Source organism: Mixophyes fleayi, chromosome 11 (assembly GCF_038048845.1).
Source record: "Mixophyes fleayi isolate aMixFle1 chromosome 11, aMixFle1.hap1, whole genome shotgun sequence".
Taxonomy (NCBI): domain Eukaryota; kingdom Metazoa; phylum Chordata; class Amphibia; order Anura; family Limnodynastidae; genus Mixophyes; species Mixophyes fleayi.
Genome location: NC_134412.1, coordinates 89,151,944 through 89,178,240, shown reverse-complemented (window position 1 = coordinate 89,178,240; position 26,297 = coordinate 89,151,944). Strand labels below are relative to the sequence as shown.

General features: G+C 37.3%; 2 protein-coding genes across 2 annotated transcripts; both read left to right on the top strand.

Moving 5' to 3' along the window:
- The first annotated feature begins 2,298 nt into the window (after positions 1 to 2,298).
- On the top strand, positions 2,299 to 3,231 carry LOC142106673 (olfactory receptor 5V1-like). Its single transcript, XM_075189662.1, has one exon. The coding sequence runs from the start codon at positions 2,299 to 2,301 to the stop codon at positions 3,229 to 3,231; it is 933 nt and encodes a 310-aa protein (XP_075045763.1).
- Positions 3,232 to 4,770: 1,539 nt separating this feature from the next.
- LOC142106672 (olfactory receptor 1G1-like) lies at positions 4,771 to 16,548 on the top strand. Its single transcript, XM_075189661.1, has 2 exons — positions 4,771 to 4,854; positions 15,604 to 16,548. Exons 1-2 carry the CDS (start codon positions 4,771 to 4,773, stop codon positions 16,546 to 16,548), a joined length of 1,029 nt encoding a protein of 342 aa, XP_075045762.1.
- Positions 16,549 to 26,297: the final 9,749 nt, after the last annotated feature.

Sequence of the window (26,297 nt, the reverse complement as noted above, 5' to 3'; positions counted from 1 at the left end):
GGACCTGGTAACGTGGAATATATTGTAAGTAATGAGAGGGGTGGGTGGATCTGCTTCTGGGGAGCCACTGTCTGTGCCTTTAGCTACTTCAACAAGTAAAGTTAGGTCTATATATTTAATATAATTGTATCTACATTACTGAACTATTGTCATATTTAAAGGTAACACATTGTAAAGTTGGAGCGCCCCTTTAAAGCTTTGCTTTGTTAGTCTTCCACAGAGCAGCATGTTTCTGCTTTTGCTGGTGTTAACACCCTGTCGTGTCTAGCAGGAGGAACAAATAATTTTAATTCCTCTATGCACTAGTATAGCCCATTAATTCTGAGAAAGCATGAGATCCATAAATCTAATTATATACAAACAACATCAAGCAGAATACCCCAATCTTCTGTTATGTCTTATTATCAATTGTAAATAAAATGAAGAAATAGTGTTAAATGTATACTGTATTCTTAAACTACTAATAGAAAGCAACTAAAAATATTTATTTGATATATTTTAATTTTTTATTGGTCGTGCACATTTTACTACTTTTAGATATATTATCTTATTTAATTGGTTTTGGGTATGTTTCTTTACTCATAGCTCGTGTGGTCTAAACATCTCAGTTTTTATTAAATTAATTTTGCCCTTAATGTGTTAAAGTATTTCTACATTGTACACATCTTGGTGATGAAAGCTAGAGGGGTAAAACTTTATTAATGAAAGTAGGTAATTGAGGTTTGATAGGTCAATTATTGGGAGTTTTAAAATAATACTTTTAGTTAAGAAATTTTTATAAATGTATATTTATATGACAGACAAGGAATAAATGAAAATAGTGATGGCGCCACCACTATTTTTATTTATTTTTTGTTTTAATCGTTTGAGTTTTTTGTGTGTATAGAGTGGGAGTGGGCTGCTCCTGTTCTTCGGAGCGCAAATTAATTTTGTTTATTTTCACATCACTATTATTATATCATGAAGTTTTCATAAATTCTAGGCTTTGAGTGATGCTCTGTCTCCTGCCTGTATACTCTCAGGTAGTTGTTTTATTCATTTTATGCAGAATCTATTAAGCTCTCTTGTGATTGAATGTAGCTTCATTGTCACACAAAGTAGAGGTTTCAAAATACGGTTGTAGATTTTTGAAGTGGGTATTATTAACATTCATTAGCTGTTATTATCGATAATACCAGCTAGTATATCTCCTAATCTAAATCTAGATTAATCATAAGGGAAACCCAATCTACTGACACTTGAAGCGTCCCAATCACTTTTGATAATGTTTAGGAGACCAGGGAAAGAAGGGGTTAATAGAGGGTTAACAGATACGTAGCAGAGTGATACTCTAAATTTTATTTTATTTTGAATTTATTTTTCACTGTAGTGCGGTTGATCCCTATATTTATGTGATTTAATTAATATTTGTTTGATTAAAGATTGGTGATAGTTTAAAAAGTGATATGAATAATGACTTTCGTAGATCAGCTACACCAGAATGAAAGAGGGCTCAATTTAAATGTTTAAATAGCAGGAAGAGGCCCTCTCAGTTATATTTAGTTATTAAAATATATAAATAGGAAGAACTTGGTATTTTTTTTGTAAGTCAATAGGATTTCTACACCGTTTTGAAAATTTGAGTACAGATATGAATAGTACAACTTTGGCTATTTATAAGTGCCGGTTGCGGTCTTCATACAAGGTTATGACTTACGGTTATTATTTTAATTTTGGTTAAAAATTCCTGGATGTGGTGATGTGTCTCTGACAACTATCCCAGCCAATTGGTTCTCTTGTGGGAGTAACCAACACCATGACACCTGGAACTTTTCTGTATATTAAATCCTGAAGTGGGATTATACACTTGTGGGCGTTTATACATTAACATTCCGGAGGGAGGATTCTGTATGATGTGTGTGGGATTATTTATCCTAAATGGGGGTCAATTCTGAACTTTTCATATTGCGGGAATTATGTGTATGACAGGATTGTTATTTAATATTTACAATTGTTATACAGTTTCTCTCTCTCCTTATAGAGATGTAGCTTTTAGCTGATGTGTCTTTATTAAGTGTTTCTTGTTTTATTTATCACTTCTGCCATATTTATTAGTAGTTTAAGAATACAGTTTACATTTTGTACTGCTTCTCTTTTTTTATTTGTTTTGCTTTATGAGGGTTTTAGCAGCCATTTATAATGTGCAACTTTCTGTTACTTCATTGTTTATAATGTCCTTGAGAACCAGAAGGATTTATCTTTTTTGATATCATCAACTTCACCTTCATTTTCTTTCCACAGATTTCGGGGATTGACTGAATGGCAACTAATGAGACTTATTTTGATGATTTTATCCTATTAGGATTTTCTGAGGGACAGAGTATATATTCACTTTTAATTGTAACGATCTACACAATGATTATTATTGGGAATCTTACTGTGTTTAGCATTATTCAGGTTGACCGCCATCTTCAGACACCAATGTACTTTTTCTTGAGTTGCCTATCCATATTAGACCTCTGTTACTCTACAGTCACTCTCCCGGCTATGCTGGTCATGGCTGTAACTGGCAATAGGAGGATATCCTTCAACAGGTGTTTTACACAGTTCTATTTCTTTGTGTTGCTTGGAGGTACAGAATGTCTTCTTCTGGCTGCTATGGCACATGATCGATACGTGGCCATATGTAACCCAATGCACTATCTACTCATTATGAATAAAATGTTCTGCTTGTATTTTGTTGCAGGATGCTGGATCTGTGGAATCTTGAACGCTGTGTTTCACACTTTGATGACTTTGAAATTGACCTTCTGTGGAGCTCGACATATCAACCATTTCTTTTGTGATGTTCTTCCAATGTTACAAGCAGCTTGTAGTGAGATAGACAGTAGCCAGGTGCTACTACATACTATCACAGTTTTTATAGGAGTGTCCCCTTTCCTGCTTGTGATGAATTCATACATACATATCATTTCCACTATACTGAAAATCCGCTCTTCTGCAGGAAGACAGAAAGCCTTCTCCACATGTTCCTCCCACCTCATTGTTGTGATGATCTTTTACATAACGGGTGCTTTCAACTACAATGGTCCTATTTCTGGAGATTCTTTTATCATTGTCCGAGTGTCATCTATTCTATACAGTGTTGTACCTCCATTGTTTAATCCTGCTATTTACTGTCTGCGAAACAAAGAGGTGAAGACAGCCTTGAATAAAGCACTTAGGTTACATATACAACCTGCTATTCATTAAGCAATTTTCAATGTACTTGACTAAAAAGCTCTATTATATTCAGATTTGTGGAACGGCGATGGGTACTCATTTTCGCCCCATTTTTCAACAATTTATTTATGAGTTGGTGAGGCCACGAGTACCATGGGAGATGTGCTTCATACACAGCTGATTCTGTGGAGGAGATACATCAATGACACTCTGGTCAAATGGGAGGGTGGTCAAGAACTTCTTGAGAACTTTATTCAGAACTTAAATAATATAGAATGTAATCTGAAATTCACTTATACTTTGTCCAAAACTGATTTTTTTTTACCCTAAATATAAATATTGTTAATAATAAATACCAGAAGGATTTTAAGGAAATTAATAGCAATACATATTTGAATCCCTATAGTTGTCACCCTAAACGTAGTCTCATGGGGAGCCAATATAGAAATGTCCTTTACTTACTCAGGGATTGTGAACATGAAGAAGTGTTTTCCTAACAAGCAGAAGATTTTAAAAATAATTTTCTAGAAAAAAGTATCCTTCTGATGTAATCATTTAAACAATAATAAAGGTTAATCCTATTGATGGGAAGCCTTGTTTAAGCAACAATATTAAGAGAAATACAAATCAACAACAAACGCAGATTAATCAATATTGTTTATTTAAATTACAAGATCATTTTTATTATATAACTATTAAAAAATGCCTCTTTAAACATTGGGATATACTCCGAAATGATTCTTCACTAAAATCTCATTACCCCCAGAACCTAGGATGGTATAAATAAGAGTTCCCAATTTATAACATATTCTGTGTCCTACTATACTGCCCCAAGCTGCAAAAAGCATTATAAAAGCAGTACACAATATGTTGGAAAGACTTCAAGGATCACAGGGGAAACATAAGATTCTAATGAGAAAAATGAACGGTGAGAATTAATATAAGAATAATGAAACATTTAGTGACAATGGTCCAATATGTAATATGATGTCATTAATTTAATTCTTCTGTACGTTGCTCATCTATATACCTTATGATTTATCAGCTGCACCTCTGGTCGGTATGTATTTAAAGCATATAACCTCTTAAATTGATGATTGGGGTGTGGAGTTGTTATGACCTGAGACTAAACATAGGAAACAGCTTTTAGTTGGGACATTAGGTATTGTTATAATATCTCAGCTACTGGTGGATGTTGTTTAGCTTTAATAAACCTTTCTACTTGTATTACAATGTCAGGCAGGGCTGGGGGCTACATGGAAAGCCCAGTAAGTTGGACAGGAGAGGACGTGCTTACCAGGACTCTCTGCCAGCCCACCAGAGGCTAAATTTTCTTTTTTGTTTTGACATGGGCAAATTTTCCCCTTATGTTCTGAACAGAGCAGGAATTAGAACAAGTGCAGGAGTATAGGAGAGCAGATGTGGAGTGAACCTCCAAAATGGTTTCACGGCATATGTGCCAACTGCGGAGATCCCAGCACCGGCTCTGATGGCAAGATAAATTATAATTATAAAGAATGAATGAATGGTGGGCTCATAAGTGAGTTTTAAGGTTGGTGGAAGCAAGAGATGACGATCAGCCGCAAAGGAGAAAAGATTGAAGGAAAATACAGGTGGATACAGGTGGAAGTGTCGGGTCTTCAGAGGGCTATGGCAAGTTATGGTAGAAGATATGCTTCAATAAAGAGATATTTTAAACTTTTAAAAGCCAGGAAAGGGTAATAACAATGGCAAAAGTAAGTGAAAGAGTGGAAGATAGTATAATATCGGAAAACATAACGTTGTTGGTGGTGGGTGATACAATTGCTTCTGCCTATCTCCTACATCTCGCACTGCTCTCCAGGGCTGCTTTAAGTCATCAGTAAGCCAAAGGCAATAGATCGTCGATGGGCCACCAATCCCCCCTTTTAAAACACAAATGGCAATATGTGACTTTTTCCCTAAACTAGGCTGTAGGAATTACCTTATTCTTGAGAGCAAACATGTTTCACATGGTACAAGTTAATCTATATGTATTTAGGGCTCAGGTTAGCCTTAGAACCTGAGCCAGTCTTTTAATTAGGACTAGGTTTAGGGTTAAAAACGTGATGTAGGTTTTAAACTAGGACTTGGGCTAATGTAAGAGTAATATAACTGCCAGTAGTTTGATTATAATATTGAGACTGATATTTTTTTACTGTAAATTTCAGACGAAAGACAAGGCTCTCCTCTATAACATAAAAGGCCCATTGGCTTTCTAGGACACCAGGGGCTGAGATAGAATCACTTGTATACAGACTACATTACTAGTATGTGTAACACTGGGCTTCCTGTCCTAGTGACCTTTGTGCCCCTTTCTTTAAATAGCTCTGTCTGCCCCCCAAGATAATAATCAAGATTAGTAAAAGTAATTACATGGATATTTTTGAGTTGACTATGGAAGTTGTGTGAAGGGGCACACCAATAAAGTTAAAAATCCATAGGGGATGGGGTAAAGAGGCTTTTAACATATCTCAGTATTTTATTAGAACAGGGAACAGAGGAATGCGTGACCTAGTGAGATATATAAATCTGATAGCTGACACTGTTATAGGGGTCTTAGTTGGACAGAGTATGATTTAAGCATTTAGAAAAAAGATGGTGGGGAATAAAGCGCTATATTTTGGGCAAAAGGACTTTGGTCTATGGTCTAGATTGGAAGCACATGAGAGGGTGGCAGCCCCTCTAAAATAATTTGGAATGGGTTGGTCAAGAGAGAGGAAACAGGGTTTTTGGGCCTATAGCAAATGGTAGTGTGATAGAGGGTTTGCTTATTAAATAATGTTTGTTGAGCTAATCACAGCATATATGGAAAAAAGGAATAATGGTGTTATGAAAATCTCTTTTTTGTATCTCCATAGATCCTCACCCTATAGAGAATAAGTCAGAGGTGGGAGATTTCCATTTCTCCAGGGCAAAGTGTGCAAGTTTAGTGAGAAGGTGTAACAAAAGGGGCTATGACGGTCAGGGGCGCACGCAGGGGGGGTTTCTGAGTCTCCAGAAACCCCCCCCCTCCGCGGATCAGTCGGGCAAAAGCATGTGTTAAAACATGCCAAAGATTTTTTCTATTACAGCACCGCCGCGACGCTTCTGTCACAGCGCCGCGGCTGCTGTATAACCCCCGTTCGGCGAGAAGGAGCTGCTGCGCATGCGTGAGCGCAGCAGCTCCTCCCTTGAATACCCGGCATCACTGGCTGGCTTCCCTGCTGGGGCACGGTAGGGCTTGATGTTTCAAGCGCTATTTCAATTATTAAATAATAAAAGCGCTTCAGATACTGGCCACAATTAATCTGATGTACTGTTTTATTAATAGACCAAAGACTCCATTTCTGGGGAGCCTGCAGGGTATGCAGAGCTTTATGATTATATATAAATATTGTATTATAGGATTAAAAAAGTAGAGGAATCCTATAACACAATATTTATATATAATCACACAGCTCTGCATAACCTGCAGGCTGCCCAGAAATGGAGTCTTTGGTCTTTTAATAAAACAGTACATCAGATTGATTGTGGCCAGTATCTGATTTCACCCTGTAACCCAATAACAAATCTATTTAAATATATATATATATATATATATATATATATATATATATATATATATATATATATATAGTCCAAACTTGTGTCATGTTATAAATGTTTTTTGTTTGTTTTTGTTGTTCGTTTTTTTTCATATACATTAGCAATGTTAGTTTTAATGTGTGTTATCAATACTATTTTGATGTGCGGTACCATTGCTAGTTTTAATATGGAGTTTTAATACTCATTTTAATGAAGGCTTTAGATTGTTTTAATGTACAGTATTTTAGTGTGTGGTAGGAATGATTTTTTTATGCTTTATTTTGCTTTGTTCCGAATTCAACTATTTGGAAACCCCCCCTTAAAAATCCTGTGTTTGCCCCTGACGGTGACATTAAAGCTCATACAGTCATTGTTAAGGGGAAGGTCATTAGCCAGTGGTTGGAACTTAGAATGAGGAGATTGGTAATGAAGAATGAAAGGGGAACTAGTGATATGCAATTCCTACTTGTAAAGTTTCATTGGGGCGGCATTCTGGGGATAAGAGCAGAGATCGAATCAGAATGTTGAGAAATAAATTCTCGTCCAAGTATTCAGGTATTAAAATAGACAAACATCTTGTGCAAAAATGTCTCTTTTACTCAAACATGATTACTGTGTGACAGACATAGGGCTAGATTTACTAAGCTGTGGGTTTGTAAAAGTGGGGATGTTGCCTATAGCAACCAATCAGATTCTAGCTTTCATTTATTTTGTACCTTCTACAAAATGACAGCTAGAATCTGATTGGTTGCTATAGGCAACATCCCCACTTTTACAAACCCGCAGCTTAGTAAATCTAGCCCATAGTGTCTAACATATATATATATATATAGAGTGAGAGTGAGTGAGTGAGTGAGTGACAATCATATATCATTAATTAGAGGCATATCACATAGTGAAATAAATTAATATACAATGAGATACTAACTCAAGGCTGTCGAGGGTGGTTGCAGTACATCATCAACCTTTATTTATAGAGCACCAGCATATTCCGTGGCGCATTACAATTGCAATGAAACATTACTGGGTAATACAGACAGACAGAGACGTAAGATTGCCTTGCTCACAAGCTTACAATCTATGGGACAATGGGGGTTTGGTACATCAGGGTAAGTGCTACATATTGCATATTGGTCCAGCCAGATTGCAATTGTAAAAAGTCTTTAGCGGTCTATATGGTCCAGTCACACAGCAATGCTGGTCAGGGGTTCAGAGGGTTGTTGTCTTGTGTGAGCTGTGTATAGAGTGGTAATAGGGTAACCTAGTGAGGTTAGGAGGGTGGTTATATAAATATTTGATATCACGTTTGTTGCCATCTCTTAGTTGATACAAAATAACAGGAACACAATCCTATGCAGGAAAAGCACAAGTGCAGATGTCTCACTGTCCTTGTAGCTCGTGGTATACTGAGACTATTGAGTAAATAAGGGAGTGCAATATATGATAAACACACATCTGTGTGAAAAATGTTAAGTTTCAAAAATATACTTGCAATAAAGAAATATCTGTGTCAATAAGAATACAAATGACAGGTTAAGCCTAAGTTTACCATAATATCTATCAGGAGCAAGCGCAGGATTTGTAGAGGGGGGTTTCCACACCACGCCGCCAGTGAGCATGACCAGCATGCATGGGGGCGTAGCTATAATTTTAGACAGTACTTGGCTGCTCTCCAACTCTTCCTAACCCTATAATATACATGGGCAATGCTGCATGCACTACTGTTAGGTGCACGCAGATCTCCCTTTTCAAGCAGAGCCATGTGAAGTGGGCGCAAGGTCCAACCACCTCAATTATACAGTGCCCCAGGGTTGGAGGGGGGTTTTCCAGGTATTAGGACCCCCCCCTCCTCTCGGTTTGCCTATGTCTACTGATAACTCTTATCTTACCTCATCAGAGTGCAGCTATTTACTGATGCAGCATGTTCTGTGGCTATAGAGCTTACTTGAGCGTGAAGTTATGTGCAAGGACGTAGTCACTAGACGGTCACTAGACAGGGGGCTTAGGTTTGATCAAGAACCTCACTGTATTGGAATTATTTCTACTAGTAGCAGCCGTCGAGCAGTGGGTGAAAGAACCCCAGAATAGGGTGACTGTTTTTTTGGTTGGAAAGCACCATTATCAGTATCACTATCAGCCTTGTGCATTGCTTATAGTGATTACAGTTCTAAGGCACTTGGTTTTGCCATCCTTAAGGCTAGCTATGTGTCCAGGGCTAGCAAGATGATAGCGAATACCTCGTCCAGGGAAGTGCAATATTTTCTTAGCTTAGCTCCTTCTCAGGGTGGGTAACAGAGGTGCCACTAACCTCTGGCAGCTGCTGACCCAAAGCTAGAGAATTTCATTGAAAAGATTGCTGGCTCCAAACACATATCATGGTAAATGCCCACAGAGGTGTGAAAATAGGTCCCAAAAGTCTTATGGGAACTCATTCCAATTCTCAAAAAGAAATTACAGCATGAATTTAAGCATTCTTCCCTGTTTTATTTAATTTATTTAGTATATTATTTTTCCATTCACTTTTATAATTGTATTCTTTCACCAGCATCAGCTCCTATGAGCCTTTTGGGAAATATTTTCATTGCACAGTTCTGAACTTCTAACCACAACCAGACCAGGGGCACAGGGCACAGTCACAGGGCCAAATCTACCACACTAGGCCCACAGCGGGCATCCAGCCAAAGGAAAGCCGTAAATACAAACTTTCTTACTGTTACGGCTAACGGCTACTGATATAGACTTCTAGAACAGGTGGTAAGAGGTCTACGTCAATAGCAGCCGCCTTTCCTGGAGAGCTTGTTGCTCTCACAAGTACTTGGATGACCCCCCCATAAAAAAGGCCAAGGTCAGAGGCAATCAGAGTTCATGCAGGGTCAAAAAACAAGTCATGGGTCACAACAGAAAGCAAACAGTTTCAGATGTAGTGTGCTGTTTATGAATGTAAATACAAACGCGTTTCGCCACTTGTTCTTTCAGTAGCAATAAAAAGATTGAAAGAAGTCACTGGGTAATAATAATAATTTGAAAGTTACACATTACGTTTACATTAAAGTTACCGTATCTAAAAGTAATTAATTTCATTTATTTTATTTTAATGTGGCTAAATGTATGCATTTATACAATATGCTTTGGGGTGTTCCTCCTTCAATTGCGTTAATTGATATCTATATATATATATATATATATATATAGATATAATATAATATAGAAGTAATAGCATTGTAATATTATACAGTATGTACGCTATGAATTACTATTAAGGAGATTTGTGTCATATGTGTTGATTATGCCCTGTTCTTTCTGTTAGAGCCTAGTTCCTTGCACTGACTTTGCAGACATACAATAATCACTAAGCAACATGTATTGTTCTGTAATGAGGTGTCTGTAATATATCAAAGCAAATCAAATTATTTATTTACCCAATCGAACACCTTTGAGCAAGTTCATTGACAAGGTGCGCCTGCATTAAACAAGTCAAGTGACATTGCATGTATATACAGACAAATAGGCTGCAGGGGGTAAATGTATCATACTCCGGTTTCTTCAACTCGCGGGAGTTCGGCGAGATGACAGCTAAAATTTAAAGCGGCGCTGCCTTGTAAAGGGAAACTTTAATAATACAATAATAATACAGATAGACCTGCAATATACAGGATAAATAAAAACACATAAAAGACAAGCTGTTGGGAAAGTCATAACAATGGGGTAGCAAGTCACCGATATTTATATCAAATGCAACAGCATACATGGTTTAATATTGCAAAGTAAAGGCATTGTAGTCCAGCAAGGTTATTAAGTTAAGTGGATTTTACACACAAAGTAACGCACTTAGATGTGAATAGGAGGGTCTGGAACAAGGATAATACTAGGAAAGTAGGAAATTAAATACTGTAAGTATAAAAGGGATAGGTAAGAGAGGGAGGGTGATTTTTATGTCAATGTACAAATAGGTGACTCACAAAGTGTCGGTAGGACAAATTCTTTGGTAGCTCTCCAAAAGCGAATTAAAGTTTTGGCCACTTTCAGAGAAACCAGTTAACAGGGTATAGAGTATAAGGTATACTCTCCTCCACTTTGCTCTCAAACTACTCGAGAAGCTTGTGCCAGGTCTCTAGGATGTATGTTTGTAAATATTGGGTTGTTGGTTTCCAGTAGCAGGAAAACACAGGAAGAGACTTTAGTAAGAAGATGTACTGTACCTTTAAATACAGGTAATATTCACAGATAGATATCAGAACCTTCCCAAGCTTATCTGAACTGAATATATATGATTTATGGTTTGTTCACCTAGAACACATTAAACTTCCTGTCACTTCCTTGACTATCTGGTCGTATAGGACCATGACTTGATTGGGCAGATGTAATCATTTTGACCCTACACTAATAGTGATGTGAGTCCAATTTGGACTAAAGAATAAATAAATCATATATGTAAAATGCAAAGAGAGTGAAATAAGGAAGATATACTTTCTAGCTAAAACACAAATCCCCTCCATGTACCAAGAGACTGTTCTATGACGTGGAACTCTGTGGCTCAATAGTAATTTATTTTCCAATTTTCTGATTTCTTTATTAACAATGGAAAAATACCAGGTTATATTTTACATTTCATATTTCCATAGTGAAAAATCGCTGATTTAGAGCATCTTATTGTATATTTGATCATTTTATGCAATTGTTCCTCATTTATAGCAATTGACACAGTGAAGTTTGACACTGTTTAATTACAGTAAAAACAGTTTTAATGCAACCTCAGCTAAAATACAGACCTAGTAATATCATAAAATGCATGTACAAATTACTATGATTTCTACATGCATTTCAATTTGGTTAATTAGCGTTCCCGTAGGAGTAAGTGCTGCTACTGATGTCAATACTCTTGTCCCTCTGGCCTGTTTGATAGTTTACAGTACAGTATAAATCTCACTGACTGATTAGAAGGATGAGACGGGAGACTGGGTGCCCTAATCTATGTGTGTGGGATTCAGACATTGTCCATGAGGACAATCTGCAGACATGTTTTTCTTGATGACAATTGACCACTTGTGCGGGAATAAATAATGCAAGTTATATTCTACAATTGATCTACATTGTTTAAATCTGTTCATATGACAATATAAATTGCATGGAGTTAAGTATTTTTCAATGGTTTTTTTGTGTGATTTACTGCCATTAATTTTTCTTTACAAGATTTGTAATCATATAACTTCATTAGATGTGTATCCAATGTGCTAACTGCTGGCATCATATACACTCTCTATGCAGTCATTTTATATCAACTTTTAGGGCTACATTTACTAAGCTGCAGGTTTGAAAAAGTTGGCATGTTGCCTATAGCAACCAATCAGATTCTAGATATTATTTTGTAGAAGGTACTAAATAAATGAAAGCTTGAATCTGATTGGTTGCTATAGGCAACATCCCCACTTTTTCAAACCCGCAGCTTAGTAAATATAGCCCTTAGTGTATTACATTGCAGATACCCAAAAAGGAAAAATATATTTCACACCCAGAACAGAAAACAAGATAGAAGAATGTTTGGTGTTAGTCCACTAGTGATATTTTATCTGATAACCAGATTATTTTTCCAATTTTTTTTTTTCTATTTTAACTAGTGATCATTCTAAGCTGAAGACTAAATTCTCAGTCCGTTTACTCTCCCACCCCTTTATGTCTATCCTTGATACTGCATGTTCAGGAAAAATACTTTCAAATTTGATCTGAAGGTCTGATGTTAGCTGTGTTAATCATAAGTGCATTGATCAGTAATAGAGGAAGAATACAATTCAAAATAAAGGGATATAATCGATATGGTTGGGAGAATAGGCAAAAAGAAATTGTGACTCCTAGACAAAGCGTGACAAATATAGAAACCAAGGAAGGAATCACAATAAGATCATTTTCAGGCAGGACAAAGCAGACAGTCATACAGCAAAGGGTTAAAACTGAAACTTGTTGTCAGCCAGGCAAGGGTCAATGCCAGAAGTCAAAAGAAAACAAAGAGGAACACAGATATAACAAAGGATATCAGATAAGAGTGGGTTTAACAGAATTAAGAAGAAAATCGTTCTGTCTCCCAAGTTCCCAGTGTTCTTGGATCCATAGCAGCCACCTTTTAAATTGAAACTTCCCTGGGGATGAATAAAAAGAAACATTTTTGTAAATAGGGCAATACATCAGTTGTAAAACAGATTGCATACCAGGACAGGTCTTGCAGTGATGTCTCAGAGGATTGAGGCTTGGACAAAGATGAAACAGAGCTAACAACACCCACAAAGAGATGAAAATTGACCCTTCCTGGGGATTAGTCTGTATTTGAAAAGTGATCCAAATTCTTCATTCCTTAGCCCACGAATTCCACCAGAAATTATGCAAACACAGTTCTGCAGTTTCTGTGTTTTATTTCCATTGCATTTTTAAAAACTGTTTTACATTTAAATTTCTTCATGTCAATCCATCAACTATTTTTATTCAATAAACACTGTGATTTGCTTGTCATAGTGAATTCTATTTAATAATGTTCTGTCATTTTGTTCTTAAAGCATTCAAGTGTTGTATAGTCTTGGTTTCTGTAAAGCTACATATATGCAGATAATTTTATTTGGTTATTACAGTTACTATGCTACATTGGATTGTAATTGCATTTTGATAAGTCACGGAGTAACCAAAGGCTTCCTAATACGATCAGCTTCCTAACAAAATCTTAGTGGTGGCAGTGTTTAATTATTAGTAGTGAGTGTCACAGACAATATTTTAAAAATCATTTTTAGACAGGAGAAAGAGTTTTGTTTTGATTTCCCTTTTCACACCAACGTATTATAGATGCCCATGTGGGCCTTGTCTTTCTTTTACATTTGTGTGTTTTTCAAAAGCTTTAAGGGATATATTTACTAAACTGGGGTTTAAAAAGTGGAGATGTTGCCTATAGCAACCAGATTTTAGTCATCATTTATTTAGTACATCCTGCAAAATGACAGCTAGTATCTGATTGGTTGCTATAGGCAACATCTCCACTTTTCTAACCCACAGTTTAGTAAATATACCCCTAAGTCTTTAACAATCATTTCCCCCCCCAGTAAATACAGTGAAATAGAGTAATTGGTTATAGTATCATGATTGTTGATGACACAAGTACTAATTTAAGACCTATTCAATCACCATTTTTAGAACAACAAGAACTCTAAATATGGCTCTGAATTGAATAGATATTCTTACACTTTTCTTACAACTATGTTTTATAAATATATATTATTATTATTTTTTACATCTCTTTATTTTATTTTTGAGCCCAATACAATAAACACAGCATACATTAAAACTACGCTAACAAACAATAGATTGTATATAAAATATATGTAAGTTCTGAATAAACACTCATCAGAAATGTATTCAGCATTGTATTTTGCTGCTTCTCCATTAGTGCGGTACAGTCTCTGGCCCTACAAATGTCCCTATGTTGTTGTTTTGTTTTTTAAAACAAGTATGTCAATTTAAATCAGTCCTCATATTTTTAAAAAAAGATGTAAATGATGTTACCATTTTAAATATTGCTATATGTGCTATTACGTAGTCATTTCTTTCATTTAATATGTGTTTTCCCTACATTAACAAAGCATCCAAATAACTTTAAATAGTTTTGTATTAAAACAATACCTGGAATGCAGGTTAATATGGAACTGAATAATTTATATATATATATATATATATATATATATATATATATATATATATATTGTGGAAAAAGCACTGGGAAAGTGGTTAATGGCAGGTATATAAGTTCTGTTAGATATAGGAGGGGAAGCGCACTACAGGATGAGATAGGTCAGCAGCGGAATAGCAGGAGAGTCCAGCCTGTTATCATATAAATACACAAACAAAAAATATTCTGCGCTACACCTAAATATTGATAGATTGATTGATTGGTTTGATTGAGAAAAGCATATGTCATAAAAATGCTGTTTATAAGATATCACATACAACGGTACAGGGGTATAAGATATAATTGCATACAGGTACAAAAATGTATAAAATAATTGTGTAAAAACAAATATGCATAGAGTCTCTGATAAATTAAAATTAAAATATTGCATCTGTATGGGTTCACTGATGTGTACACCCAATTGCAGTCTGAAGCAGAATAGTTCAAGGATTAGCCAGGACACGCTGGACTGTATCATTTCTTCAGGACTTGATATAATTCACTGGTATTGAACTATTGTGCTTCAGACTGCAATTGGGTGTACACATCAGTGAACCCATACGGATGCAATATTTTAATTTTAATTTATCAGAGACTCTATGCATATTTGTTTTTACACAATTATTTTATACATTTTTGTACCTGTATGCAATTGTATCTTATACCCCTGTACCGTTGTATATAAGTCCTGTTGTTTGTGTTTTAAAAATCCTAGGGATATTGTGTGTGGGGGGAAAAACTTCCCAAAGAGTGTGTTCGGCTGTAGGGATAGCTGGTGTAAGGGTCCCTGGGGTATAAATGGAGAGAGAAGGGCAGGCTCTATTCATAAGGCCCATTTAAGAATTTTCCGACCAGCTAGCAAGTTGCTAGTAATCAAGAGTTGTACCTGATGAGGTGCTGTTACAAGGCTGCTGGCCGGTTCATTCACTCTCTCAGTACCTGGGGAAGAGGTCAATTGGCTCCTGAGAGATACTGCCATTGTGATCTGTAAGAATGATTGATTTGTATGTGTGTGGGACACTAGGTCCCTCACTTTAGAGTGGGAGTTCCCCTGTATAAGTTAAAAGCCAGACAGTCACCCGCTGTTTAGTAATAATTACTTATATTTTTTTTTTCAGGTGCGGCTGAAGATGGGGAATGACAGTACTGTGACAGAATTCATCCTCCTCGGATTTCCAGATGTTCTCTCCATACAGGTCACATTATTTTGCACGTTCTTCATGTTTTATGCATTAACTTTTATAGGAAATGTTATCATCATCGTTGTAACCTCAGCCGGTACCGAGCTCCGCACTCCCATGTACTTCTTCCTCAGCAATCTGTCTTTCCTTGAGATACTTTACACATCAGTCACCACTCCAAAAATGCTTCTTAATTTCCTACTGAAGAACAGTTCCATCTCTTTCACTGCGTGTTTGGCCCAGATGTATTTTTTCATTGCTCTGGGCAGCATCGAGTGCACATTACTTGCCGTTATGGCTTTTGACCGATACGTCGCCATCTGCAATCCATTGCATTACGTTACTGTGATGGACACTTCTACATGTATATTACTAGTCTGCAGCTCCTGGATCAGCGGCTTCATCAACTCCATGGTCCACACTATCTTTATCTTCCACCTCACCTTCTGCTCCTCCAATAGTATAAACCAGTTCTTCTGTGACATCCCACCTTTATTAAAGTTGGCTTGTGGCAGTACCTTGCTTAATGAGATTGTGCTCTTCGTTGTCGGAGGGGCTTATGGACTTGGCTCTTTCCTTCTAACCTTAATATCTTACATTCACATTATTTCCACCATATTGAAAATTAGATCTAAAAAAGGACAACAGAAGACTTTTTCTACTTGTGCTTCGCATCTGATGGTTATAACATTGTTCTACGGGACCTCAATATTCGCTTACTTTAGATCTACTTCTAAACACGATTTGGACCAAGACAATCTTGCCCCTGTGTTTTATTCTATAATTACACCCACACTAAACCCCATAATATATACTCTGAGGAACAAGGAATTTAAAAGTGCATTAAGGAAAATGTTGGGTCTTAGATACTTACACTTTTAAATGGCTGTTTATAAAACAGTGAGTTAATGCAGTTGTTTTAATAAAGTCAGAAATATCACTTGTGAAGATGTCGTAATAAGCCCAAAACTTATATATATATCCAACTTCATGACTAAACCCCATTATATATACTAAAGAAACAAGGAAAATGTTCATTAAAAAAAATGGTTTGTAATCTTTAGACTGATTCTTGCTAAAATAATGTAATTATCCTCTATGTGTTATCTTTCTAAAAGATCAAAACACATAAAAGCATGACATGATACTGTTGTATGTAAAGCTAAAAAACAAAGTCAAAAGAAATCTACTTCCGGTATAGCAGTCAAAAAGATTCTACTTACAATATAACATTACCAAAGTACCCAAATGTCCCTATGGTAGGTTACTGCTGGAATATAACTGTGGTACATTAGCCAAGCTTACTGTAAGCCATGACAAAGGAGCAATATCCAAAGATAGGTCAAGTGGTGAACTTTTATTAGAACGAAATATAAAACAACACTACTCTGCATGGCTAGCTCAACATTTATCAACAGCAGGTAGCCAGGTGGAGAAGAAGAAGCAGGTGGCCAGGTGGAGAAGAAGAAGCAGGTGGCCAGGGGGTGAAGAAGAAGCAGGTGGCTAGGTGGAGAGGAAGCAGCAAGTGGCCTAGTGGAGAAGAATTAGCAGGTGGAGAAGAAGTAGCAGGTGGCCTAGTGGAGAAGAAGAAGCAGATGGCCAAGTGGAGAAGAAGTAGCAGATGGGCAGGTGGAAGAGAAGCATCAGGTGGCCAGATGAAGAAGAAGTAGTAGGTGGGCAGGTGGAGAAGAAGTAGTAGGTGGGCAGGTGGAAGAGAAGCAGCAGGTGGCCAGGTGGAGAAGAAGTATTAGGTGGGCAGGTGGAGAAGAAGTAGTAGGTGGAAGACAAGCAGCAGGTGGGCAGGTGGAGAAGAAGTAGTAGATGGCCAGGCCCACCCCATGTTCCATTTAATAAAAAACCACAATAAGAAGCGCCAGTCACCTTGGTTATATAAAATTAAAATTAAACAGATATGGCAGAATACACTTAGATTCTTGATAATCACTAAAAAAACATTTATTGAACATAAAAATCAATAAAATATATTATGTATATAACTATATTGTTAATATCTCCAAACTTATTTAACATTGATATCACATATAGAATATATACACAAATGTATATGATGTTGGGGTTGTCCAAGATGGTTAGAACAATAATTACCAGATTATCAAATCTAATGTAAAAATCCCATATATATTATATATATATTATATATACTAATATCAAGTCCTATCTGGACATTGCTAGTAATTCAAACAGTACCTGGAGGGGTTGAGTGACCAGGTCACCCCCCTCTCTAACTAAATCACTCGTTATGTGATGGACTGTATGATATCCAGGTGTCTGGAAATTCAAATATGCCGGCTGAGGTGTCCAATCTGTAATTATAACTCCTTAAAACAAGCCAATATTTAGAAACAGAATGACATACAGAACTTGCCAGGACCGATCACGGGCACCTGTGTATTGCAGCACATTAGGACTCTGATGGTTTATGAAGATTTCTGACTGCAGGACTGAGCGTCCCTCCGTGCAAAAAGGTAGTCGGATAAAACAGATGCCTCTCACACCAGATCTCCCATTTACACGTCCTTTCCAAATGCAGTAATCAATCAGGTAAGTAAAGGCTGTGTAACCAATTCTCCGCATGTGAGTATATCACTGCATAAAAATGCCCACAGCAATCAAGGGTTAAATATTAAACCACCTCAGTCTGCATTTTCCTACATTCATGTTAATAATATCTCGGTAATGACGCGTTTCGTCACACTTCTGTGACTTTATGAAAGATCCCCCCATATTCCATGTATGTCTCATTTTTCTATAACTCGCTCAATAAGTTGTCCATTGTCGCATGTGGGAGTTTATTATTCATATCATCTATTTCTTTGGACCGCAGTTCTTTATTTATGAATTTTATGACATTTTCACCCAAAAATTTGTCTCATCAGCCTGAACCTTAATTGAACATTTTAGGCAGATCTGTTCTCTGTTATGTGAGGAAACGAGGCGCTACTGGACTGAGAACTTTGCATTCATCATCCGTTTCTCACGGTTTAATGTACTTTTTAATCCCTGGCCTATTCTAAGTATATACACCAGAGCATCGGTGTATTGTGTGTATTATTATTTCATGTTATTAGTTACATTTTGCCCTTGCTATTACTTGCAATATTGTATGTAATATAAATATAAAGACTACTGCCATACTGTGTGAAAATAACAGGACAGGAGCAGTCATTTTGCTTGTGTTAGCTAATGTAATTACCATTTGTCCCATAGATTGTAAGCCTGCGAGCAGGGTTCTCTTACCTCTATGTCTGTATGTATTACCCAGTATTGTTTTATTAATGTTTGTTCCCAATTGTAAAGAAAAAATTGAATTTGCTGGCGCTATATAAATAAATGTTGATGATGATGATTTGTCTCAAATGTCCATTGTTATGAGGTGCAGCTTAGATTTGGTTTGTAATCAGAACAATGTCTGAGTTAACTAGCTGGCAGCCCATGTTAATTAGCTAGGTCAACAGGTAATCTGAGAGGTAATGAGATTAGAACTTCTAAATGATATGCAATGTCCCTCCACAGTAATAAATTGGCTGAAATAGCACTGGGAAATGTATCAATATGTATCAATATAAATGTTATTGCATCAAAATGTATCACAGATTCAGATGGCGTAACACTGCTGATACAATGTGTCAAAAGTCTTATTGTTTCATGTAAGCGTGCAGTGTCATTCCCTACTGTAATATTGTAACCCCCTGTTTAGTGTATCCAGCCAAAGTAGCTAATTGAGTCAAGCCATTCCATTGTACAATCAAGATAACAGAGACAGTATGTTTAGCAGCTAAAATTTCCACTGAGAGACCTCTGCTGTAAGGGGGAGGATTGAGACACTGGACCCTATTTCCTATGTATACAGAGAAGAATATAGGGACAGGGGAATGCCAAGAGAGCTATTCCAGTTTGGAGGATTCTGGTGTACAAGACATCAGCGAAAAGGACTCTGTGCCAGGCATTGTGGTGCCGCTGGAGGAAACCCTACCAAGACAGGGTCTGTGTGAGCCAGTACCTGTTTTGCTAATCGGTAGTGGTAATATTGCCGGAGGATAAGATTCTGAAAGAGTCTGTGATTATTACTTTGGAGTGCTGACTGTTAGAGGCTGCTGGAGGATACATGCTACTATTTACCCTGTAACTTGTGAACGTCTTGTGGTGTTGTGCTGTCGTAATAAAGCCTTATTTTGGATATATTCTGGTCTACATGAGTGAGTTGAATCCCACAGAGGGTAACTGTCATCCCAGCTAAGGGTGGTATCCTCACATTTGGTGGCAAGCAGTGGGGTCACTCCGCCCAGTGTCGCAAGAATCAGGAAGGCTGCAAAGGATGCAAGCGGTTTCGGTCCAAGAGCCTTGTAGGTACAGCACAGCACGGGCTACACAGCACCCACAGGAAAGCTATAAAAGTAGTTGCAAGAAACGCGAGCCATGAACAACTATAACTCCCTAAAACTGGATGAACTCCGGGGATTATGCAAGGGAAATTGCTACTACCCAGGATGACTTCCGGCCACTACTAGTGGAAAAACAACGCAAATGGGACCTGTGCCTACTTGATGATGCGGGCAGGATGGAAATAGCAGAGGTCCCAGCAGTGGAAGCCACCCAAGTTGGGACTTATGTTGCAGAAATCCTGGAAGCCAAGGAGTTGGGTGAGGACCAGGAGCAACCTCACATACTGGTGCTGAGTGATAGGGGATTCATATGTGCAAAACTGTCTGAGGTGGACTTAATTAAGGAAAGTCAGGAGAACTTCCCAGATGTGGTGAGGGAATGGTCCAAGGAGACTGGGGTGAGCTACTATCCTACCTCACTGGCCGAGGAGCAGGCACGGCTGGAACCCTCAGACCTTGCCCTACTCTTTCAGGAGCAGCCAGTAAGGATTCAGGAGATTGCAGCTACCGTAAAAACATTCCCCACCCCAGGCCAGTCAGCAGAGCAAGATCATTAGGGTTTTTCTCGTCGCACTGTCTGGTCATCCCCTGTGTTCATGTATAATTTATTCATATTGTAGCAGTTGATTGACCATCGTACCCCAATAAGTAAGTATTGATGGATCCATATCCAATTTAATATTATACATTTTCTGGCTTATAACAAGAGCACATAAGGAGCTATGATTCCCTACCAAGTCACTTCTATCTCCTCCTAGTAACTAAGATAATGATCATAGAGGTGTTCTGCAGAACCATATTTTATGTTTTCCCAATTGATTCCACAAACTACATGCAAAGTGGCTTGTCGGTGGAGTTGACCCAACATTACTGAACACAGAGCTACCATGCCACCTTTACCATGCTCTAATACATCTTATATGGATGTTTCCTTAACCCTGCCCTAAACATCTGTGTTAATGGGTAATAAGAGCTGCATATTATGCATAACTGTCTTAGTCTATGCTGAAAAAATAACAAAGTAAAATTTCCCATTATAACACTCCTCGTTTTATGAATGGACCCAAGTCTTCCACCCCTCATCATATGACAGAATTGAGGTTATAAACAACCTCAATCTAGTAGCCTCCTCCTATACAATAGAACAATTTAAGTTAATTTAAGTAACTGTAATACAAAAGTGTTGTGAATTGGAAGGCAGATTCAAACAAAATTTCCTGGAACGATCATGTTTACCCCATTACAAACCTTTCACTTTTTTAACTAAAGAAACTTTATGGATTTTTCAAGGTGTAGAAAATATATAATATTCAATATATAGATGACACCAGGGCCGTAGCGAGGCCCTACACAACTCGAATTCCGACCGGTCTGACATTTTAGATTTAAAGAGCCAATAAACTCGAAATCCAATTTGGTTTACTTAAAATATTGTCTAATATTGGGAGATAGACAACCAACAATATACTGCGGGAGATTGCCAGCAATAGATCTATATGTCCAAAGAGCTGCATTTTTACACAGCTAAACAAATAATGTATCACTTGCACACAAAAAAAATCATAAGACATGTTGTACACCCTCATATAGTGATTTATTTAGTACTACTGTAATTAAATGCAGGAATTATGCATTTCTTGTTACCACCCATTAATTTCTGATTGTCAGATTGCCGGTTAGATAACTAGTCCAGCACAAGTCAAGCCATTCCCCAAAAAAAGTCAGAAGTGATGATATGCGTTGGGACATGGATTGAGGTGGTCAAACTTAGGCTTGAAGAGGACCAAAAGGAGACATGAATCCAGTGCTTTTTTTCCTCTCCTCCATCAATGAATGATATCGAGGGAACCTCTTAGATTGCTCAACACAAGTTTAGACCAAGTATATTGAGATAAGAGCTATTTATGCACCTTATTGTAGTTTTTAACCTTTCACTTTATTAATATTAAAATAAATAGTGCATTATTTAGTGTCCCATTCTTTTTTCTTCAACATGCAGATCTATTAGACAGTGAAACCAGCTTATCTGAGGTTGGCTGCAAATCTGAAGTCTGTGTTTAGTTTACACATGGTTGAAGTTCACATATATATGTACTTTGATGTACTCTTTTAGAATTTACGATGGATTTTTTTCCTACAATGCAACATTATTTTATTAATGTGGGTGTGTTTTACACATTACGGTTTCAATTAATCAATTAAATTAGAGCACAATACTAATTTGCTACAGCCAAATGCAGTCTATTTATAAAACTAAATTATGTACTTTAAGGACTAGGCTTTCATTGCAGGTTTAATTTGACCTTAAAACATATCTATATATTTATTTAACATTTTGCTATCTTGTATTAAGTGGCCCTTGTTTGAGGGTGTGTAGTCTCATAAATAATTTGGGCCACTCTTCAATTATACTTTCATTATACTTGGGTCATGTCAGTGCATTTGCAATTATGAGTTTTCAAACCACTCGTCTTTCTTAGCATCGTGACAAATGTCCATATAGCAATGGTGTCCTTCTTTTAAGCACTTACAACAATTCACCATGGGCTGACTGTTGTTTGGCTCCTGCACTGGCTCAACCTCTTTCCCTAGCTCTGTCCCGCTCGTCCTTACTTTTGTCTTCAAGAACAATAAAATGACCCTTTATCATTTGCTAAAATTCTCATAATTCAATTTACCCCCTTGCAGAAAAAGTATCTGGGAATGGTAGTTTACAGTTGTATTATTGTCTCTTCTCTCTATTGGCTAGTAGTTTGCAAGGCATGCTAAGAATATAGTATTTAGGCATGCTAAGAAAAAATATAAACATAATACCTTCAGGTTCTCATCAGCAGTATGTCAAGTGCAGGCGAAGAACATTTTTGACTGCAAGTGAGGGAAAGATTGAACAATGAATCTACCTCCATGTATCGCTGTTTGGGTGATGCTGTTGGTCTTCTTTGTCCCATCTTCCCCTTTTTTTCTAAGTAAACAGCAGCTTTTTTTTGTCTCCTTTGGTTCCTCCCAGTAAACAGTAACTTCTGAGTTATGAGCATGCTCTCTGCAGTTCTCCAGTGCAGCGGTCAGTGACTGGACAGGGCTACAGAAGCAATGAGAAGCTGTTGGGAGGTGGTAGAGAAACTATGGATTCATTGTGTTGAGATCACATGGCAAGGGTTTTGAGTATGTCTATATGCGATCTTTCATATAGGAAAATGTGATTTATTAGTCCCCTTTTATGTGTTGGAATATTTAAGTATTTTTAATATAAAATGATAAATGCAGTTGCTGGAAATATACAAAGTATTAACCTTATATATTATATCTATTTAACAATAACTTGAACTTATTTAGCTCTTTGCAACCAGATGTGCTAAATATCACAGTTTAGTACTTACAATTAACTAGTTCTCGTTTTAAAAGAATACGTATTTTACATATGCTAGGTATGCATTAATGAATATTTTAAATATGGCTCACAAAGAAACAGTGATAAATGTTAACGAAGGTCGAGCTATCACTGCACGTAGTGCTATTTTGTACTTTGTTCTAATAAAAATCCACCAAATAACGGGCCTCCGGCTGTCACTCCTTTTTCTCAACTAACCATCAAAAGCTACGATCTCAGAGGGATTTAACCAAAGGTATGTCCAGTAGTCGGTGCCTACTGATATAAGGTCCAAGGCATAGTTGGGAACTTTGGTACTGTTATATTTGTAAGTAGCTTTCTTTACTAGTTAACTTTGTAACGTTACTTAGTGGCAATGTATGAACTTTCATGAGGTCAACAAGTATCTTGTTAGTTATTACTGTTTCTACCTGTTACTGAGTAAATGTGTTTTATATCGCTGCTCCACACTTGCATCTAGTATTTGTTAGCACTAATGTACTTGGTGTTAGAAGTGGGATGACTTGGCTCAAGGTTTCCACAGCATTGATCCATTGATTTTTGTATGAAAGCATCGCCGACAGTTGGTTGAAATACAAACAGAGTGGAGAGTTTAATGCATTGCTGGATTGTTTAGCAAGTCTAAATAGGTGCAATGCAGAAGCAGTTGACAAATCATTTGTTTATGAGGATGAGGAAGATAGGGTTGATCCCGATATTTTAATACAAAAGTTTGAAGAAATAGATCTTCCTGTTAATAATGTCATAATGGGCAGGCGTGGTTTGAGCACTACCAACCAAAAGCTAATGAAGCAATATAGTCATATGTTTCCACGCTTAAGCTGCTAGGAAAAGAATTTGACTTTGGCGCCATTACCAATGAACTGATTAGGGATAGAATTGTCTGTGATATCTATAATGATGCATTCCAAACACAATAACTACGAGATAAGGAGTTAAACCTTGATACTTCAATCAAAGTCTGTATACTAAGTGAAGAATCAGAGAGTAGTACAAGATGGTTACGGAGAGAGGCAGAAGTGTGATATGTCAGGTGCACACCGGCCTCATACAAACAGTGTATGGTATGAACTGCACTGGGCATCTCCACCCTCACCAGCAAAAAGTCCAGCCTTTAACAAGTGATGCAGCGTATGCAACAAACTGAACCACTTTGCCAAATGTTGCAGGTCTAAACACATGCAGGTAGCTAGATTGCCACATGAAACACAGAGAGAGAGAACGCCATACAAAGTCAGTCTGGTAGAGACCAAGTCATGATAAGAACCTACTAGCATGTTATATTGTGGGAGCTTTGACAACATAAGTGAGCGAGGTGAAGTCTTCACTAGTCTCCAGGTTAAACACAATAACAGTATTATGAAAATAAAAATTAATGCTGGTGCTAAATGCCATGTAATATCACATTTTCTGCTATTCAAAATGAATCCTCAGGTCTGTATTAACCATACAAGTTCAGTTAACCATGTATTATAAAAAGGTCAGAAAATCAATATCCACCTGGACTGGAAGTGCATGTGGTCCAACAAGAAAACCCAGATTTGAAGCCATTCAATGACCTGTTTGATAGTGGCACCATTGGCAAGCTACCGATGACTTACCACATGCGACTAGATGAGTCCATAATATTCTGGTACAGGCAGAACATGTACTGATCCAGGGCATTTCAACAAGGCAATGTAATGGCCTTTTCACCCTCTAAGGACCGTAGCCTGATGTTATGGTTGTGCAGGTTCTATCCTCCAACAGAGTTGCTGTACTCAGGAAGGAAACACTCGATGATGGCCTCCGTCAATGTTTAGAACAAACAATATTACAAGATGAGCTTCCCCTTTCTAATGAGATCCTTCTCAGAGGACGGAGGTTCATTATTCCAAATACACTTCAGATATACTGTGCCCGACAGTTACATACTTGAAGCTACCAAATAGCAGGACTTGAGAATCACTTTTGTGATTTACTAGGGACAATGATATTGAGTTCAGATTAAAACATTCACTGACACATGGAACTTTAGGCACATCACAACTAGTCCTTTGTACCCACAGTCAAATGGCCTGGCTGAATTTTTGACAAAACAGCACATCAACTTATTCAACTTCATCCTTTTCAGACAGTCCATCTACAAACCCTGTGTGAGTATGATAAGCAGGTCACTGTTCAAAGAACATCCACCTGACTTAGCAGTTACATGTTCCAGGCCAGTGGTACCTCTTAAGAACTGAACAGATGCCATCTATTAAGCATGCCGGAGCCTGTCTCTACGAAATCCTATTATAACTTCAATGTTACCAATCCTGTTCCGCTTGAATCCACAGGCAAAGAACCCAAAGCCATATCTTCAGATTCAGGAGTGTTCCCAGACCCAAACAGAAGCTCAAAGTATGTATCAGAGATACTTCCTCCAACAAACACCTCCACCATCACAAGATCAGGCAGGGTATCAAGACCTAACCCAAAGTTTCAGGACTTCGTGTCTTAAACACCTCTTATACTTCACCACTTCCTTTCGGGTTTGTACCCTCTTCTTCCACTGTCCCATTTACTTGTTGTTTCCTTTACTCTTTTTTTAAGTTCATGAAGGGACAGATGTAGATGTCCTGTTGTGATCTCAATGGAAAGGACATCACAAACTCTGGTGGTAAGGATCAAGTATCTTGTCAGTTATTACTATGTGTACATGTTACTAAATAAAATGTATTGTACATTGCTCCTCCTCACTAATATCTAGTTTTTATTAGGACCAATGACCACATACTACAGTATCAGATCACGTTTCTGTGTCTCTTTGATCCTTCGACAAGTTACCACACTGATGACAATTGCTTTGTTTTAACAAT

What these genes read in the sequence shown, in the direction of transcription:
- LOC142106673 (XM_075189662.1), top strand. Translation starts at nt 2,299, where the DNA reads ATGGCAACTAATGAGACTTATTTTGATGATTTTATCCTATTAGGATTT.
- LOC142106672 (XM_075189661.1), top strand. Translation starts at nt 4,771, where the DNA reads ATGACGATCAGCCGCAAAGGAGAAAAGATTGAAGGAAAATACAGGTGG. An exon ending in CGGGTCTTCAGAGGGCTATG is followed by an intron (nt 4,855 to 15,603) that starts GCAAGTTATGGT and finishes TTTTTTTTTCAG; the next exon opens with GTGCGGCTGAAGATGGGGAA.